This window comes from Monodelphis domestica, chromosome 8, assembly GCF_027887165.1.
Source record: "Monodelphis domestica isolate mMonDom1 chromosome 8, mMonDom1.pri, whole genome shotgun sequence".
NCBI lineage: Eukaryota > Metazoa > Chordata > Mammalia > Didelphimorphia > Didelphidae > Monodelphis > Monodelphis domestica.
The window spans coordinates 20,975,689-20,996,933 of record NC_077234.1 but is presented as its reverse complement, the minus strand read 5'-3'; the positions used below and the strand labels follow the sequence as shown (position 1 = coordinate 20,996,933).

Below are 21,245 nucleotides of genomic sequence, written 5' to 3'. Positions count from 1 at the left end.
TATCTTTGCCAGGAGAACACCAAAGGGGATCACAAGGAGTCAAACATTACTGAAATGACTCAAAAACTTCAACAAAAGAAGTTCTAAAAGTCAAATGACTTCCACCAAGTCACAGAGATAGTTAGCGGAACATCTAGAATTCAGATCTTGGCCTTCTAACTGAATTTACTGGTCATTTTGCTATTTGATTTTTGCTAGCATGCATATTGGGCAGCTAGAATGGGTAATGCTTGGAATCAGGAACTTATTTTCATGCGTTCAAATATATCCTCAGATATTTTCTAGCTGTGTGGCCCTGGCTAAGTTATTTAACCTGTTGCCTCAGTTTCCTCCTCTGTCAAATGAGCTGGAGAAGGAAAGGGCAAACTGCTCCAGGATTTTTGCCAAGAAAACCCCAAATGGACTCACAAAGAGTCAGGCAGCCTGAAATGACTCAACCACAACAGTGTGGATATTCCTTCATTAAACCCAGAACTCAACTCTACCAGGAGACAGTTTTATGAATTATAGTGGCTGAACATAGAATTCATCTGCCAATGGCCATTGTTCTAACGATGAGTCTTGCTTGCTTTGGCCAGCCTGGTTCTCAGATAGCAGATATAGACAAGCTCTTGACCTTCCAGTCTAAAAGTCATTCCATCTTGGTAAGACCTTGACCAGACCTTGAGTCCTGCTGTCATTGTTTTTGAAGAGCCAGGCTCACTTCCATTCCAAAAAGAAGCATCGAACTACACTTTTGTGGAGGCCTAAGAATAGCAAATTACTAAAAAGGCAGATTGCAGTTATCTGCTTTTTCTTGGAAGGCAGTTGTGCAGCCTTCATCGTAAAACCACTGTAGGTGCAAGTTCCCGTGTGTTTGGCTTTTATAAAAGTATCCGCATTATCTGTCTGAGAGCCCATGACTCAAAAGCCACATGCCCAACCATGTTATTCTTGACTCGATATTCCCAACTATTTCCGGGACAGGCCATTAAAATACATTATTTTCCATTTATTTTAATGGCTCTTTAATGAATTATTCATAAGCAGTATATATAATGAATAATCACCCACATTTTTATGCCACATCTTTTTTCGCTTTCATGAGGATTTCAGAGGGGATGGAGCATAAAATGTGAATTACCACTATCCAAGGGCAGCTGTAAATACATGCCATTTTTTCTTCAAACTTCCTGCTTAGAGAGAATATGGCTTATGTTCAGGTTTGTGCAAGATGGGCTTGCCATTATGTCTATCGTAAAGGACCCGAGTGTGCATTACCCACACACACACAGGCTGATCTGTTTGCTTGGAGAGGGAGAGGGAGAGGGAGAGGGAGAGAGAGAGAGAGAGAGAGAGAGAGAGAGAGAGAGAGAGAGAGAGAGAGAGAGAGAGACAGAGAGAGAGACAGAGAGACAGAGACAGAGAGACAGAGAGACAGAGAGGGGGAGAGGGAGAGGGAGAGAGAGAGGGAGAGGGAGAGACAGAGAGACAGAGAGAGGGAGAGGGAGAGGGAGAGAGAGAGGGAGAGGGAGAGAGAGAATAAGAGAAAGGAGAGAGAGAATAAGAGAAAGGAGAGAGAGAGACAGAGAGACAGAGACAGAGACAGAGGGAGAGGGAGAGGAGAGAGAGAGAGAGAGAGAGAGAGAGAGAGAGAGAGAGACAGAGAGAGAGACAGAGAGACAGAGACAGAGAGACAGAGAGACAGAGAGGGGGAGAGGGAGAGGGAGAGAGAGAGGGAGAGGGAGAGACAGAGAGACAGAGAGAGGGAGAGGGAGAGGGAGAGAGAGAGGGAGAGGGAGAGAGAGAATAAGAGAAAGGAGAGAGAGAATAAGAGAAAGGAGAGAGAGAGAGACAGAGAGACAGAGACAGAGACAGAGACAGAGGGAGAGGGAGAGGGAGAGAGAGAGAGAGAGAGAGAGAGAGAGAGAGAGAGAGAGAGAGAGAGAGAGACAGAGAGAGAGACAGAGAGAGAGACAGAGAGAGAGAGACAGAGAGACAGAGAGACAGAGAGGGGGAGAGGGAGAGGGAGAGAGAGACAGAGAGAGAGACAGAGAGAGAGACAGAGAGAGAGAGACAGAGAGACAGAGAGACAGAGAGGGGGAGAGGGAGAGGGAGAGAGAGAGGGAGAGGGAGAGACAGAGAGACAGAGAGAGGGAGAGGGAGAGGGAGAGAGAGAGGGAGAGGGAGAGAGAGAATAAGAGAAAGGAGAGAGAGGATAAGAGAAAGGAGAGAGAGAGAGACAGAGAGACAGAGACAGAGACAGAGGGAGAGGGAGAGGGAGAGAGAGAGAGAGAGAGAGAGAGAGAGAGAGAGAGAGAGAGAGAGAGAGAGAGAGAGAGAGAGAGAGAGAGAATGAATCATGGCTATGGATTGTGAAATGTGCCATGTTCAGGAAAATGAAATAGACTGGGTTACTCTTTGTATATGGATTAGATGGATGGGGGAGAAGGGAAAGAGGGTTTATTAAGTGCCTACTGAGAGGGAAGGGAATAAGCACTTATTAGATTCCTACTACATGCCAACCACTTTACAAATTTTATCTTATTTGTTTAGATGTATGATAGATGGGATAGAGTTAGCTGTGTGGGAAAGTGACTTGACTTGTGATGAATTGATACTGGAAATTTCCAGACCAGCATTTTCTCTACAACTTTTAGGGCACCTCTAGGAGAAACAGAAAGGGTCAAGTCAAGGAAATGACTTGCCCAGAGTCACCCATTGAGAACGTGGCAAAGAAAGGCCTGAACTCAAGTGTCTCTGAATCAGAAGTGAATTCTCTATTGCTTAGAATATCCTGAAAAAAAGAGAAGACTGATGCGACTTGCTCAGGATTGGCACTATGGGCACATGGGTTTATGGTATATTGATGGCTAGACTGAATGATACCCAATGGTCCTTCTCACAAGCCCTATCCTCTGTCAGGGCACCAGAAAAGTCAGGATGGCTGGTGATGGCCAGGGAGGCAGTGGTGTCCACAATGCTTGGCTGCTCCCTCACCTTTGGTGTCCACTTATCACCCAACTCTCCCTTGTGGCTCCAAGAAGTCGGGCATGCCCCAGTATAGTTGTCTCAGCAGCCAAGCTAAACCAGGCTGATGCTTTAAAGTTGTTGGCGACTTAGAGGGTTGTCTACCCTAAGCAAGTGAAGACTAATCCCTGCAGAATGGGCAGACAAGAACAATTTGTAGCTAGTTAATGGGCTGGCTAGAGAATCAGCCATGTCTCTGGTGGCCTTTAAAAAGCAAAACATACCCTCTGAGGCCCCAGTCAAGACAGATGCTAATAGAGTTGAACAAAACAGGGGAATGGGGAAGGGCTTTCTTGCTCTGTCCTGCCAGGGTCCAAAGGAGCACAGATCTTGGTGGAGTGCGTCATGAGGGGCTGAGACCGCCATGACAGTCCAGAGATGAGTTATAGGCCAGAGTGAGTTTGGAGAGCCCAGCAGGCTAGCTCTTGGGTCCCATTTGGGGGTAAGTGAGGACACCATGAGAAAAGGAAGAACACTAGAGCCCTGCCTCATTGGAGATGGGTTTCCTTGGCTACAGGTATTCCCTAAGGGTGGATCTCTCTACAAGTGCACACGCTTGTGCCTATTGTCTCTTTGGTCCCTTTCTTCTCTGACTTTTCTCCTTTAGGGATTTCATTAATTGGCTTCATAACCACATCCCTCTAGAAGGCTCTCACATCTCTGTCTCCTGCCTGGATCATTAGTTTCTCATTTTCAGTTGCCTGGCAGGTATCTGTGGCTGGATATTCCATCAGCACCTGCAGCCCAACAAGAACAAGATCGCATTCATCATCTACTCCCACAATACTGGTCTCTTCCTCTAATGTCTGTTGATGGCACCGCCATTTCCCCAGGCTAGAAACATCTTTGACTTTCAGTTCCTCTTGTCCCGCATGGCCAATGCAAACATCCCAAGTTCTGAAGATTGCATTGCCAGATGATCCCTTCCTGTCCATCCTTTCCTCACTCTCCCAGGACCTGGTACATGTCAGTCACTTAATAAATCCATGAGAATTAATTGTTTGGGTATTTATTATATTCTACACAGGTGACTGTAATAGCCTCCTTTAAAAAATAATTTTATTTTTTTAAACCCTTACCTTTTGTCCTTGAATCAATACTGTGTATTGGTTCCGAGGCAGCAGAATGGTAAGGGTTAGGCAATGGACAGTAAGTGACTTTCCCAGGGTCATACAGCTAGGAATTGTCTGAGGAAAGATCTGAACCTCCCATTTCTAGGCCTGGCTCTCAATCCACTGAACCATCCAGCTGCCCCTAGTCTCTTTCTTTTTTAAACCCTTGCATTCCATTTCAGAATCAATACTGTGCATTAGTTCCAAGGCAGAAGAGCAGTAAGGGCTATGCAGTGGGGGTTGAATGACTTGCCTAGGGTCACACAGCTAAAAAGTGTCTGAGGCCACATTTGAACCCAGGACCTCCTATCTCTAGGACTGGCTGTCTATCCAGTGAGCCGCCACTGCAATTGCCTCTGAATTGGTTTTCCCACATCTGGGTACTTCCTTCTTCAACCATCCTTTAATGCCTGAAGAATGTTCCTGCTTCCCACTCCCTTCTTTCCTTCTGTCTATGCCTGCTTTAACATTTCCTTTCCTTCACCATCCAAACCTTCAGGAAGTATTCCCAGATAGCTTGGTGGTATCAGTGGATAGAGCACTGGACCTAGAGTTGGGAGGATGAGTTAAAATCTGACCTTAGTTGTGTGACCCTAGACAAGTCACTTGACCTCTGTCTGTCTCAGTTTCCTATTCTGTAAAATTGGGATAATAATAGCACCTACCTCCCAGAGTTGTTGTGAGGATAAAACATGGTAATATTCATAAAGGGCTTTGCAATCATTAGACCTTAATGAGTTATTATCATTATTTTACTAATAATTACTCTAGAGTTCAGTCAAACTGACTTTCTGCTTATCCTCCATCTATGTAACTTTTGCCTGAGTTGGGCTTGGTTTCAAAGAAGATCTGGACTCTAAATCTAGTTTTCTTTCCTCCATGCCACTCAGAGGCAGCCTTCACATCCTGCTCATGGGAGGGATCCTTTGTGACCTAGTGAAGGGGAGATTATGTCTCTCTCCAGCCCTTTGTCCTTTGTTCCAAATTTGAAAACTGACCCCCTCCTTAGCCTCCTTGAACAAAGAAAAGAAATGAAGATCACAAAGGCAGTAGAATGAACTATCCCTTTCTCTCAGGAGATAGTGTGGCACAGTAGAAAGGGTGCTGGTTCTAGAGTCAGAGGATTCAGGTTCAAATCCTGCCTCTGATGTCTTCTCACTCTGTGGTCTCAGGAAGACACTTAATTTACATGGACCTCAGTATCTCCAATTGTAAATTCAAAAGATGGGTACTCTGACCTCCGAATTCCCTTCCTTGACATCAGTGATGTCCAATATCTTTTTGTCCTCTTGTCCATTTTTGGAGTAAGAATCAAAGCCTACATTCTGGACCCGTGCACGGGTTGAGTGATGCTGGTAATCTGGGGATTCGGTCATACAATACTCTAATTGCTCAGAAAACAAGCTGGTTGTAGTTCCCATCACTTGCCAGCTTTGGCTCCATCACTACCACAGAAGCCACTTTTTAGAATAATTATGAAAGTTTGGAAAGGACAAAAGCTTTTCATTTATGGAACATCAGCTCTCATGCCTGCCTTATGGTCCTCTGGAGGGCTGTGACTGCTCGGCTGTTTTATGCCCGAGTCCATTTCCATCACTAACAAGCACTCACACATGATTACACATGGAATTGTAGTATGCTAATGTGGGAAAGGTTTTGCACAGCCAGAATTTTCTTTAAAACTAAAGGAGAGTGGGGTTAGTGTTAGAGAGTATGCTGGGTAATTCTCTATTTGACTGAAGCTTCTGGTACCAGGAAAGAATCATCATTCTTTTATGGGTTGTTGTTCAGTCATTTCAGTCATGTCATACTCCTCATGACTCCATTTAGGATGTTCTTGGCAAAGGCTTACCATTTCTATCTACAGCTCATTTGATAGATGAGGAAACTGAGGCAAACAATGTTAAGCAATTTGCTAAGGGTCATATAACTAGTAAGAAGTAAGTGTTTGAGGCTGTATTTGAACCCAGGTCTTCCTAACTTCAGGCCATCTATAGCACCTCAAATTTCAACATGCCTAGAACAGAACTTATTATCTTTCCCTTTGAGTCCACCTCTCTTCTAAACTTTCCCTTTTCTATGGAGGGCACCACCATCCTTTGAGTCATGAAGAACCCCAATTTCAAACTTACCTCACATATACAATCATTTACCAAAATTTTCTATTCCTAATGTTGCCACATTTCTAGTATACCTCCCTTTCTCTATTTCTGCAGCCAAAACTCTACTTCAGGGACTTATCACCTCTGTCCAAACTTATTATAATAGCCTTCTAATCTACTCCAATCCCTCCTCCACACATCTGACAAAAGGCAGGTATGACCTCTACTCAATAAGGTCCAGTGGCTCCCTACTTCCTCTAGGATCACATATAAACTTCTGGGTTTGATATTCCAAGCTCTTCTCTATATCTTGAGCCATCATCAGTTGTCTTAACTTTTGTCTTATCACTGGATTTCAATGACTTTGGAAGAGAGAACAAGGCTGATGACTTTGTGCAACTCTGAATCACTTAAATTCAATTTATTAGAGAGTCAAAAGACATTACCACTGAGGTCATTTTAGTATTTCTCTGGTATAAAGGACAACAACCAACCAACCAACATACCCCTTCCCAGCCCAATTGCTCTTCTTTCCATTCCTCATTCTCTGCACTGTTCTCTTATCTCTATACCTTTGCACTGCCAATGGTCATAGTGGAATATTTGCCAATAGCCATGGTGGAATTATACATTACAAGGCAGGAGAGTGGTAAAGACTAGGCAATAGGGGTTAAATGACTTGTCCAGGGTCACATAGGCTCCTCACCTTTTGTAGTCACTGTTTTCTTCCATGATTAAGATCAAATGCCACCTTTTACAAGAGATTTTCCTTTGTCCCATTAGCCCCCTCTCCCATTATGCAATCTTGCTTTGTTCTGTATTTTTCTACAACTATATATGTGCATATTATTCATTTCCCCAGTTAGAGTATAAGCTTCCTGAGGGCAGGGGCTATTTTGCTTCTGGACTTGTGTCCCCAGTAATCGAGACAGTACCTGGTGCTTAATGAATGAGGGCTGCTTGGATGGCTTGATTGATCTTGGGGGCAGGCATTTAGACCCCCCCGCCCCAGAGTACCTTTTCCTGTCATTAATATACCATGTCATAAGCTAATTTGAGCATTTGTCCCTTTGTGTCTCTGGGGGCTTTGTTTGACTGGGCCATTCAATGAGACAATCTAGATGGATTCCTTCTTCCATTTGAAAATCTTTAACATCTGAGGAGTCTCCTGTGTTTTAACTAAAAATAAAAGTGAGACTCAAGTTCTCCCGGCAGTCTTGGACACCATTACTGATTATCCTGGACTTGCCTATTGTCAATAAGGTATCGCCCTTGTTTAGAGCTGGGGATCTTAACCTGGGGGCCATGGACTTTTAAAAAACTGTGATAAACGTATTTTAATAGAATTGATTTCTTTGTAATTTGATGTTTTTTATTTAAAACCATTCTTCTGTGAAAGGGTCCATAGGCTTCACCAGACTGTCAAAGGGCACAAAAAAGAGTAAGAACTCTTGGTTTTAGAGGCAGGATGGTACAAGAGGCAAGAGTTCTGGATCTGGATCATGGCTTTCATACCTACTAGCTTTGGGTCTCTTATCCCACTGTAAAAAGGAGATAACAACATCACCAACTTGAAGGGTTGTTGAATGGATCATGGGACAACCCTTAGAATTAGAGCTGGAAGAGACCTTTGAGGTCACGGAATCTAACTCAGCAGCACCCCTCCCTCCTTCCAATCTCAGGGTGCTCCCAGTAGGGAATCTCCCTCTACCAGTGCAGATTGCTGATAGCTCTACATTTTTTAAATTTTAAAAACTCACCTTCTGTGTTAGAATCAATATTATGTATTGGTTCCAAGGCAGAAGAGGGGTAAGAGTTGGACAAAGGGGTTAAGAGACTTGTCTGGGGTCACACAGTGAAGAAGTGTCTGAGGTTACATTTGAACCCAGGACCTCTAGTCTCTAGGCCTGGCTCTCAATCTAGGGAGTCACCTAGATGCTCCCTTCCAAACAATTTTGAGAGTTGTTTAGGGGAACTGAGAAACTGACAGTTCTATGGCAGAGATCAGACTTGATCATGGCCAAATCTAACCCTAACTTGACTTCTTTCAATTCCCAGCTAAAATCCCACTTCTACAAGAAGTCTTTCTAGGGCTGTCCCTCTATGATTGCCCTCAGTTTATCCTGTTTAGATTTTGCTTGGATCTCGTTTCTTTGCATGTTGTCTCCATTAGGCTGTGAGCTCCTTGAGGGCAGGGTCTTTCTTTTGCCTTTGTATCCCCTGCCCTTTGCACAGTGCCTGGCACCTGGAAATGCTCAAAAAATGCTTCTTGACTTGACTGATTCTCTTCCACTACCTCCAGCTTCCTTCTCTTTTGCAAACATTAAACATTGCCTATTATTGGGTTTTCTCCCAATCTGGATGGATGGATGGATGGATGGATGGATGGATGGAACTACAATAGTTAAACCTTCAAAGGATGCTGCTTTCTTTCCATTGGCTGGAACACACAATGAGATTAGGGGCTCTGGTGATAAAATCCCCTGGGCCATGCACTGATGATGCATCTTCATTTTAAAATATGACTACTTCTTAGAAGATACTTTAATTAACATTCTCCTGTCCAGTGTAGCCATTAAAAAATATAAAAAGCAGCCCTTTGGCCTTTTCCTCTCTACTTCCCACTCCCTTATAATAAATGCAGGCAATTTAGTCCTCTTGGGTGACCAGAAAGAAAAAAATCACAAGCAGGGGTCCAGCTGCTAACTGCATGTCAGAATGAGCTCGTCCAAAATTAATTGTACATAATTAAACCGGGGCCAGTGACACTGCTTTATTAGACAAAGGAAGGCACCCTAATAGCAATCTGCTTTTCTCTCAGGTCTGGAAAAGGAATAAAATTACTTTTCATAATTCAATTGGTTTTGATCACATTTAATTTCTTCTATTTCTTCTTTTCTTCCCCCACCAAAGTTATCCTTCAAAAGGATAATATCCGAGAGCATCAGGAGGTAGTCCTCGGACACCTGGGCAGGTAACAGCTTCATAATCATGAATTTTCCAATAAAGCCATTCAGGCAGCTCTCGGGAATTTGGACGTAACTCGAGTTTACCCCTTAATTTAGGAAACGGATTGTATTAGTACTACAATGACAAGTTCCCAAAGATTCTATGTGGGATCCTAGAGAAGCTCCACTAGAACAGCTTTCTCTTCTTTCCCGGGTCTGCTACACAAAGTCCATATTGTGGCTTGGAAACAAAGGTCATTTTTCCAGGCTCTATTCAGAGTTGATCAGAACCATTCTGGTCCCATTCCTTATAGGGGATCACCCACACCTTACTGCTGATGCCAAAAAAAAAATCATTTTCTCTCTCCAAAATTACTCCGGTCTGCTTTGCTCTCCCATAAGTGGTTAAAAAGAGCTATGGAGGTTTGGGCTTATCTTTATCTACATACCCAAGACAGACCCCAACCGACCGACCGACCGACCCAGGAACCTGCTACTAAAACGTCTGGATGCAAAGAATCAAAAAGGACTTTTAAGGACAATTGTCTTTGTCTTTGTCTTGTTTTTAATTTCCTTTAAATATTTGGTATTCTGCTTGTATACGCTGGTGCCAGAAAAGGACAAAAAAGACTTGGGAGTCTGGATTTGGAGATATTAGGATTGTTGTGCCATGTAAGCTGTGATCCTTTCCAAAGCAGCTGCGAAACACACCCCAGGTCCCCGGGGGAATCTCTCTTATTGACAATCAGCCCGGTGCCTGGAGAATTGCAATGTTTCCTCTTCTCGGAATACAACCCCATTAATTACATTTATCCTTTATGAGCGAAGATGCCTGAGACATACAGGGGGTGGGGGGAGATGAGAGAAGAGAGGACAGACTCTGACTAGTTAAAAGGGAATCGAGGGGCTTCTTGATAGCGTTTATTTCCTCCCAGATGTCACAGACTCAGAATATAAAGCAAAACTTCCATGTTTATATCATAAAGGCTCATCCTGTCCTCTGTTGTTTTAGTACTGAAAAAGCAAGTTTCCATCCTCTAGGATAACAAAAGGATAAATAGAAGTATAGAACGTCATGCTAGAATAAAAAAAAAAGACTATAGTTAGAGGTGGGGTGTCCTGGCTTCAAATCTGACCTCAGACACTTCCTAGCTGTGTGACCCTGGGCAAGTCACTTAATTCCACTTGATTAACCCTTACCACTTTTGCTTTGGAATCAATACTTAATATTGATTAAAGGTAATATAATAAACATAATAATTCTTTTTTTTAAAAGCAGGTTGTGATTTCATTGGCATACAGAGCAACCAGGAAAGAAACTCCCTCTTCCATTGCTCATCGGCATATCCTCTGTCCTCTGCCACTTAAGATCTCAGTGAGTTGCCTGATCAATGGAGATATTAGGTCGAGAAGTTTGATGAGGGAGGGGCATAGTATGGTCAGGGATGTGACTTGACACTTGGGGTACAGCCTCTCTCCAATCACCATGCCCACTTTTCTGATTTGTAGAGACCTATTTTGGGGTTTTCCTTTGCTGTTATTTGGCTTTTAAAAAATTCTGTTGAGTTTTTTTTTAAAGTAGAAAGGAGGCAGGTAGGTGACTCAATGGATTGAGAGCTAGGCTTGAAACTAGGAGGTCCTGGGTTCAAATCTGGTCTCAGATACTTCCTGGCTGTGTGACCCTGGGCAAGTCACTTGTCCTCCCATCGCCCAACCCATACAACTCTTCTGCCTTGGAACGAATACACAGTATTGAGTCTAAGACAGAAGTAAGAGTTAAAAAAAAGAAAAGGAAAAGCATGATGAAGGTCAGCATATCAATTTAAAGAAAAGTCTGGCTCAGAGCATTCATTGAATTGTTTTTTGAATTTTTTGAGGCACTACCTGTATTTGCTCCCTTTCAGGTAGAGTGAGCAGTCAGGAAGGATGAGAGAGGAAGGTATACAGACAAAGAATTGTAGATGGTGCCTATTCCTCATGAGTTGGGAGCTGTCCAAGGCCCACTTCTACTATGCATCTTGTTAGACAACTGCATGAGCCCATAACCTCCCAGAGAGTCCAGGGGTCATCGAACCAACCAAGATGGCGTTCCAGACTGGGAACTGAGAGAAACAACTGAAATCTCCTTTCTCTGTGGTCTTGATGCTGCTCAAACAGGATTCTTATAGAGTGGATGCAAAGTCTAATTACAACAGTCAGTGCCATTTATATAAACACCAGAGTGAAGTAATCAAAACAAGGGAAAATATACAGCAGGACACCAACAATAGAAATCAGAATGGAATATTGTACAATTTTAATGACCAAGCTTAGATCTACAGAGGAGACAAGGAAATGACCCTCTTCTTTCTTTGTAGTCTCGAGGATCCATGGCTATGGAATGGTATCCATCCAGGTGTACTCAATGACTGTATTGGTTACGTTTGTTTTGAGTTGCTCTTTAAATGCTTTGTTATAAGGCTCTTGGCCTCAGATGCTTCCTGGCTATGTGACCCTGGGAAAGTCACTTAACCCCAATTGCCTAACCCTTCCTGATCTTCTGCCTTGGTACCAATATTGAGTACCAATTTTAAGACAGAAGGTAAAGGTTTTAAAAAATACGATACAATACACAAGAAGTAGAAAAGAGAATAATAGTAAATATGGTTGGGGCAGCTGGGTGTTTCAGTGGAAAGAGAGCCAGGTCTGGAGATAGGAGGTCCTGGATTCCAATGACCTTAGATACTCCGTAGCTATATAACCCTGGGCAAGTCACTTAACTCCATTTGTCTAGCCTTTGCTGCTCTTCTGCCTTTGAACAGATCTTTAGTATTGATTTTAAGACAGAACGTAAGGGTTTAAAAAAAAAGATCAGAGTCTGGCTGGGAGAGAGGAAGTGACGATGACATCAAAATAAATGCTACCAATAATAGTTTTTAAAGCAAAGTTAAAACGAGACTTGCTCTTGGAATGCAAAATGAAAATAAAAACACCATGATATCATCAGAAATCTTGCTCAAGCTACTCTTCAGGAGAATATACTTATTTTCCATTGGAACTTGAGCATTCATTCCATGATTTCATCAGAAGAATGGCCACATCTTAGAGGCAGAAGGGACCTTTGAGGACCCTTTGATTCTATGCCTCTCAAAGTAGGGTCTGGGGACTCCTGAGGGTGCCCCAGACCCTTTTCATAATAATAGAAAGACATTTAACATTTTAATATGGTGCATATAACCCACATAAACAAAAACTCCTTTCTTTGGCAGGGGAGGGGGGAGTTCAATGATTTTTAAGGGAGTAAAGGTAAAGGGAGTAAAAAAAGACCAAAAAGTTTGTGAATCACTGTTTTGATCTAACCCACTCATTTTACAGGTGAAGAAAGTGTCCTGTGGAGGTCCAAGTAAACCATCAATTTCTTGACCATTCATTTCTTTGCCTTTTTATAATAAAGAATAACCTGTTTATTGCCTTCAATATAGTGGTGTGTGTGTGTGTGTGTGTGTGTGTTTACACATGGGTGATCCTGACTCACACAAAGCTTCAAGGTTCCACTGAGCTCTTCTAGGCCTTTGGGGAGAAATCCAATAATACTGTGCATTAATGTATTTTCCAGGTTTTGCCTGAACGTGAACTAAAAGTGTTAATATTCCTTAAAATGCTTACAGTATACCCATAAGGTAGGTGACTTACATATAAATATGGAGAAGCCCAGGGATTGCCATCGGGGGCTTATTAGCCATAACATATTCTTTGAATGCAATTCTGCCAAATTACTAATGGCCCTAGAGAATAAGGACCCCTTACATTCTTGGCAGTTGTATCATAGCTTAACCCAAAGAACCAATGGGGAACTAATGATACACCCTTAAAGGAAATAACCTTGCTGGCTCATCTAAGAGGGCCACAAGACGACAGTCTTTGATGGATTTGGTTGGTAGATGGTGGGAATGTAATTAGGCACTGCTCCTGGAGGGTAGAAATAATTTCAGGAGAGATAACCCAGAATGAGACTCCAAGAGGCTGATTTCTTCTCAAAATCTCTCTTGAGCCAGGACCCCTCAGCTTTATGATAAAAATATTTCAAACCATCCTAATGTCATACAATCTCTTGCATCCATCCTTCACAGTCTCAAGGAAGGAATCACTTAGTCATTAGAAGTTACTCATGAAATAGCCATTGAATGGTGATACCAAAGACCATCTTCATCTAGAATTCTTAAGCTTGTGATCTTATTGATGTAAGGAGGTCCCAAATGAAGGAACCCCTTTCACCAATGCAAGTCAGTGCCTGCTCTGCAACTGGAAGTCTTAGAAAGTTACCTGGAGCACTGAGAAGTTAAGGGTCACCCAGCCAGGAGGATTCAGAGGCAGGACTCGCCTCCAAGGACAAGCTCTCTCTTTAATCCACTATGTCACATACTAACTCCAGAGTTGAGACGAAAACATTTAAGAAGAGCACAAGAACATCTTACATTCTTTACAGTTGGGTCATAGCTTTGATACAATGAACCAATGAAGAGGTAATGATACACTCTTAAAAGTAATAACCTCGTTGGATTGTCTAAGGGGGCATCAGACAGTCTATGATAGGTTTGGTGGTGGATGGTGGGAGTGTAATTAAACCCTGCTTCCAGAAAGTAGACAAACAACCCAGACTATGGGGCATTTTATCTAAAATGCAGTCCTGAGAGGCTGGTTTCTTCTCAATACCTGTTGTGAGAGCTGGCAGAACAGAAAGAACACTGGGGTTGAGATCAGAAGATCTGGGGCCATAACCAAAAACTTCCATTGGATGGCCTTGGGCAAATAACTTCCCCTCTCTAGCTCTCAACTACAAAATGAAAGGATTGGATTACATGACCCCTAAGGTTTCCTACCATTCAAACTCTATGATTAAATGACAAGAGATTTTGAAACAAAACTATCTGGTAGGCTTTTTATCATTATCTAGCCTCATCATCCATGATGGCCAGATGACAACTGCTTTTGAAATCTAGCATTTCTGTCTTTGGAATGGTACACGAAGATGACATTTGGAAGAGTAGTTGGACTTCACTGAATACACAGAAAGAATTTGTTTTAGAGGTGACCATTTTGGGGGCTGACGGGGATTTATTTTTAATCTATTTCAAAGAGGTGAAGATTCCAAAAGAATGGAACCAATCATGAATGGTATTTAAAAAAAGAGAAGAGTGAGAAGATGCCAGCAACCGCTAATCCATCTACCTATTCTCTTATGTCCACAAAGTCTCTATGAGAATGGCCTATGTATAACAGTATCCTTAATGAAGGGATGAGAAAGAAACAGGTAGGCTTCTCCAGGTTACTATTATAGACCACATCTTTATGTGATTGGAAGTATAGGGATTGAAAGGTCTCATTATGTTTAGTCTTTGTAGTTTAGTAAAATCATTTGCCTTGGAAAAACTAAATGCAAGCTTCTCCTTCAGTAAGGTGTCTCTCCCAGGCTTATGATATCATAGATCTGACCAGAGTTAGAATTCAGAGATTGTCTAACTGTCCGTATCAAGAAAAATGTAAGACAGACACCCACTTGCCAAAAGTATTTTCCAGAGTCATAGAGGAAGTTCTTTGGGAAGTAAAGAAAGAAGTGGAATTCTCAAAGGAGCCATAATGCTTCTCTTACGCCTTGTTTGCTGATGCTGTTATCCTTATTGAATTGAACATCAGAGCACTACAGGACCTTCTCTTTGTGATCAGTGTAATCAGTGATCAATGTGGGAGACTAGCCTAAGAGTATACACACTAAAAACCAAGTGGATGACTAATGAACAGAATCCAGATCACAGCACTTGGTTGGAAGCTTGATCCACTGAATTACTACATCAGCACAGTATAATTTTCTGACACAGGAATCACAGATGAATGATGCTGCTGTTTAGTACTTGCATCTGACTCTTTGTGAACCCATTTGGGGTTTTCTTAGCAAGGATACTGGAGTCATTTTCCATTTCCTTCTGTAGCTCATTGTACAGTTGAGGAAACAGAGGCAAACAGGATAAAGTGACTTGTCCAATGTCACATAACTAGTAAGTGTCTGAGGCCAGATTAGCACTCAGGAAGATGAATCTTCCTGACTTTAGACCAATATCCTATTCACTGCATCACCTAGCTATCCTAGAAAAGTGTGCTAGATTCTATTTGGGAAATTGCATATCACTTTCTGCTATAAAAATTCAAAATTTAAAAATATCAATATTTTCCTGGTAATATTCTACAGCTGCAAATTGTACCACATTCACGAACTCAGAAGAACCAAATGTGGTGATCCAAAGACACATGGGGTCAAGTTGATCTGATGTGGTCTTGGAGAACTTTGATGAATTTGGCCCCAGATCCCAAATTCCTAGTTATGGCTCTGCCCAGCTACAATCTGCATAGCTAGGGATACTGTACTACTTTTCCTCCTTTGGAATAAAAGTGTAGGTTGCTTGTAGCATAATATAAGTGACAAATGGTAGCTAATAATGATGATGAGACATTAGGTTCACCTCGAATTTCCAAATTATCTTTAACTTAGAAACTCTCTAAAGTGCTTTGCCAACCTTAAAGCTAGTGTGAAGATTAAAATTAACTCTCCCCTGATTATGAAGATTAAGTTGCAACCCCTGCCTATTTTTAGAACACCTTACTTAAAGTTGAGTGGGAAGATCTGTTCATTTTTAGATCTAATCACCAAAAGTATAAACCTCCCACTTAATCATTAAGTGGGAGGTCTGTGACCCACGTGTGCAATAGTGAGTGACAAATCAGAATCGACTGACTGCCTCCTGGGCAGTCCTAAGCAAGATTTTGGACTATGATTTGTCCACTTATAAAAGGGAGGAAGACACAGGAAGTGACACAAAAGAAGCGTCTTTAAAAGAAGTGGTCACTTCCTGTGAGGGATACTTCTTTATTCTTTGGAGTGGAGGCTAAAGGAGAAATCTGCTGGCTGGGACCTGAGACCCTGTTCCTGATGAGACTGTTGGACTGACATGGGGAAAGAGAGAGAGAGAGAGAGAGAGAGAGAGAGAGAGAGAGAGAGAGAGAGAGAGAGAGAGAGAGAGAGAGAGAGAGAGAGAGAGACTAGCCTCTTGAGAGAGTTTTTCCCCAGGTCCTTGGCTTTGCTGATGCCAGCTAAGAACCAACTCTCCCTCCCCAGGTTGGACTAGGGGCCGGAAGTAAATTACTTAGTGCTTAGGCTAGATATCTTGCCCTGTCCTCTCTCTGATTTTTCTTACTTCACTCTTCTACATTTTGTAAATAAATCTCTTTGGAATTAAGATAAATTCCGGGTGACCACACTCTTAAATAATCCAGTCCAACCTTTATATAAATTAACCCCTTTCCACCCTCACACTAGCTAGCTATTATTATGATGATTATATATAATGTTTTATATAATGTTATATACAATGTTTTAAGGTTTGGAAAGCACTTTACATATGTTTTCTCATTTGATATTCACAACAATTCTTTGTAGGAGAAGCAATACTTATTTCTCTTTTACCGCGGAGAAGATGAAGCTGAGAGGAATTAAATTACTTAATTAGGGCCACACAGGTGGTAAAAGCCTGAGGCAGAATTTGAATCCAATTTTTTGCCATCACAAAGAACATTGGAAAATGAGGGAGTTTCCCTTAACTGGGGAATGGTTGAACAAATTGTGGTATCTGATGGTGATGAAGGAATACTATTGTGCCATAAGGAATGATGAACTGGAAGAATTCTATATGAACTGGGAGAACCTCAATGAACTGATGCAGAGTGAAATGATCAGAACCAGAATGTTGTACACAGAAAGTGAAACACTGTGGAACGATCCAAGGTAATGGACTGTGCCACTAATAGCAATGCAACAAGCCAGAACACTCCTGAGAAGGGCTTATGGGAAAGAATGCTATTCACAATGAGAGAAAGAACTATAGGAGTAGAAATGCAAAAGAAAAAAATATGACATAACTTATCCCATGCATATGTGGGGATGTGATTTGGGATTTAGGCCTTAAAAAATTGTTCTATGCCCCAAATGAATAGGTATCAAATGACATTTGCACAACCCAGTGGAATTGCTTGTCAGCTTGGAGAGCAGGGAGGGAAGAGGGGAGGGAAAGACAATGAGTCATGGAAAGAAGGAAAATATTAAAAAAAATAAATTTAAAAAGAATTTGAATTCAAGTCTTCCTGCCTCCCTGTCCAAAACAGCCACTGGACCCTCTTGATGTCTCTTGACTATAAGACGACATCAACAAAGACCTGGATGACCAGAAAAGGAGGTGGTTTTTTTTTTTTTTAATTGCCAGTGCAGCATGAGATATTCAAGTGTCACGCTAGTATTTAAGAAAACTTAAAAGACTTGGAGGAACACCTTCAGCACACTGGGAAGATCTGAGATTTCTGGGAGGCTCAACCTTTTTGAAGCTTTACAAACTCTGTAGCCCTCTGCAAATGCCATATCATTATTGTTATCCTCTTCCATGGAGGCTATGGAAGGCCAGGGAGAAGACAGGGAGGATGAGTTGAGATCTGTTCTGGTGGAATCAGTGCTCTCATTGATCATTATTCCACTATGGTTCTCACAGAGTTGTGGAATGTAAGATTAGAAAAGACCAATCTACTCATTTTGCAAATGGGGAAACTGAGGCCCAAAGAGATTAAAGATTAAGCCTAAAGTTATAACAGTTCTAAAGAGATGGTCCAGATCTTGAACTCGTCTCCTGACTCCAGAGATTTTTCCATTATAGCATCTTGCACCAGTCTGCTCCCCAAATTAGCTCATAATGAATTCTGATCATTAAGAACATTTTATTTTTCTTGATGAAGACCTTGGAGGAAAAGGGACAGTTTCTAAGTTGAAGAAGGATCTAGAAACTCAAGGTGAGTGTGGCACTTCATCACTGCTAACACATGAAATCTGGAGTTAGAGGTCCTAGGTTCAAATCCCACCTCTGACACGTCCTACTTGGGTGTCTTTGGGCAGGTCACTTACATTCCCATGGCCACCATTTCCTCATCTGTAAAAGGAGGAGATTGGACTGGGTGACCAAGTCTAGATTTGTGGCTCTATGATCTTTGTTTAAAATACGGAACATCATTTGGTAAAAATACTGTGCATCATGGTATATTTACAAAGCTGTCTAAAAATAATGATCTTTAAAAAATCCCAAAGGGAAGAATAAGATTGAGCATTCATGCAAATTACAGCCGGCCCAAGCCATGGTGGAGTTTTGGTGCCAAAAGCAAGTTTCACAAAATAATAATGTTAACAATAATAACTAGAATTTATATTGCATTTTACATATCCTGTATCATTTGATCCTTATCTCATCCCTATGAGCTGCTATTATTATTCCTATTTCACAGGCAAAGAAATTGAGTCTGAGAGATGTTAAATGACTCAATTAGTAAGTGCATGAGGCAAGATTTGAACTCGGTTCTTTGTGACTCCATGTTTATCTCTCTATCCACTATGCCAACTAACTACTTCAAAAGGCAAGCAGGTCTCACTTGAGTCCCAGAATAGTTCCATTCTACTCTGGAAAATTCAAAATCATAGCTGAATTGGGTCTACAAATTCAGGAAAGGAGAGAGAACACAGGGTACGAGAACCCTGCGGAACCCCACGGACACCATGAGGTAGCTGGAAAAGGGGGTGGGAAGCCACGTCGCAGGGTAGTTGCCCATTTGGATTATTTGCTCTTGTGAGTTAGTTGCTGGGATCATTTCTTTCCACTTTGCTGAAGGAGTCTAGGCAAAGTCCGTGCCTTCGCCCCAGCTTCTCTGCCCTCTTTGCTTTGATGGCTCCCCAAAGACCTTCAAATCTAAAATAAATTCAAGAGACCCTTCAAGAAAATGAGCCAGTGGACCAGTGAGAATGAGAATTGTGATAGAACGGTGAGCCCGAAGTGGAGTTCTTAGAATCCCCTCCATCCCCTTCCATCCACAGCATCACATGGATGATGCTGGCAGCTCTGGAAGGGCTTCATGGGAATGTTGGTGGGATGCCACATTGGGGGTGGCTCGGTTCCATCCTGGCAAATACTAAATCATACCCGAAAGGGGTCTAGAAAAAATGCACGATAGAAAGCTGACCTCAGACAACCTGGCCACTGGAAAACCCAAAGGGAAAAATGCCAGCGCCCCAGTGAACGACCTTGAATCGAGACGGCTGCGCTAAGGACGCCATCACCCCCACGCTTTTCTGAGGTCCTCGTGCGCTTAAGACATGTTTTGTCCAACATTAGACAGATGTAAGGACCCATTAGGCGTGTGGGCATGTGCAAACGTGGATCAAAGACAATGACTCCAAGGAGCTGTTGACTCACCGGGATGAAAGACTTGGTTTCCCACTTTTGCTGCAGCTGGTATAAATTCCTGGGCCATCATCAAAGAAACTCCCAAGCGCCAACTTCTGCCTGATGGATTCTCTCTCGTTTTTCTGTGCCTAGAATTTTGGGAACAGAACCAAAGGTACTGATAAGTGCACAGGCCCATACCCACCAGGCCTGATCAGCTACACTGCTAAGTTTCTTAGGTTTGTCACGCTAGAAGGGCATCGTGCCCATAACAAAGGTGGCTGTAATGTTCAGGAGAAGCTGCTGTGACATATGAGGTGCTCTTGACTTGGTGTCCTGGGCTTGTTCCCCACTACTGCAATCAGATTTAATTTTTCAGTGTCATTTCATCATTTCCCTGGAATCTCTGTTATTATCTTGACCCAGTCTTGGGCAGGAGAGGACAGAAAATCTTTCCCTGTACCCCCACGTGCAAGCATCTTTCCATATCCGATCGCGTTCCTTTTATGTTGTACATATCTCACATGTGCCTGGCAATTTACATGTTATCCTCCCCAGTAGAAAACAAACTCCTTGAAGGCAGGAACTATTTTTTACCTTCCTTTGTATCTCCAGCACTCAGGACAGTGTCTGGCACATAGTAGAGACTCACAAAATGTTTGATGATTGATTGATGGGATTATGAGGAATTCTGCAATCTAAGCAAATTTAAATGGGGGAAATGAGTCCCTTCAGACTAAGAGGTCTTTGTATCAATGACATGGAACCATAGATTTAGATCAGGAAGGGACCCCAGAAGTCATCTAGACTAATGCCCTCATTTTACAGAGAAGGAAACCGAGGCTTGGAACAGTTAAGGTCACACAGAAATAAATGATCAAACCAGAATTTAACCAGGTCTTCTGATTCCAAATCTAGTTCCATTTTCATGCCACCATCTTTCTTGTGTCTACATGTTGACCCCTTTGCCCCCACCCCAACATTCTCTTCTCCAAACAATCAATTGATGAACAAGCATTCATTAAGTGCCCAAAGCACATCAGGCACTTCTGCCATCCTACTGAAGGCCCAAGATGCTCCCCCACCTCTCTTGAGCACCTATCCTGATTCTGAAAGGTTTGGGACGCAGGAAAAGATGACTAATTAGAATATAGAGCACTTGAAGATCTGAGAAATGCTTCAATTATTTTTTCTCAGCTGCTCTGCACTTGGAAACATTAGGTGGCTAAGGGAGTAGAGCAGTGGACTTGGAATCAGGAAGACCTGCATTTGAATCTTGTTCCTAGCATTTATTAGCTGGGTGACCCTGGTTAAGTCACTTCACCTCATTCAGCCCCAGTAGCTTCATCTGTAAAATTAGAGTAATAATAATAACAATAGCATCCTCCTTTTCAGAGTCGTTTTCAGGATCCATGAGGTAATGTACCTGAAGTTCTCTGTAAATCTTGAAGCACTCTATAAATGCTGGCTCTGTCATGATTCTATTTAAGGCTTTTGAAAGCTCAATGCTTTGAAGGGAAAGAAAGACAGATTGGGCAGGAAACAGGTTGTAGAAATGAGATGGAGATGATTTACAGGTGTTTACAGCATCTTTCCTTTCCCCTGTGGAATCCAGCCAACACAAAAGCCTTCCAGATACAGACAAAGGAAAGTGATCATTGGGAGACAGAAGGGATCCTGGAGGGAGAGCAGCTCTGAGATCTTGGCTTTGCATTCTAGGTAGTTGGGCATCACATCCTTTCTGAATTCAGGGAAGGATACAATCTGGTGGTCTCCACCCCGTGTCACAAAAGC

General features: G+C 42.3%; 1 protein-coding gene across 1 annotated transcript in view; it reads right to left on the bottom strand.

Moving 5' to 3' along the window:
- SCHIP1 (schwannomin interacting protein 1) overlaps positions 1-21,245 on the bottom strand; it is a 221,171-nt gene that overhangs the window by 26,598 nt on the left and 173,328 nt on the right. Inside the window, 1 exon segment of the mRNA XM_056808449.1 lies at positions 19,482-19,600. Coding sequence (XP_056664427.1) covers positions 19,482-19,600 — 119 coding nt within the window.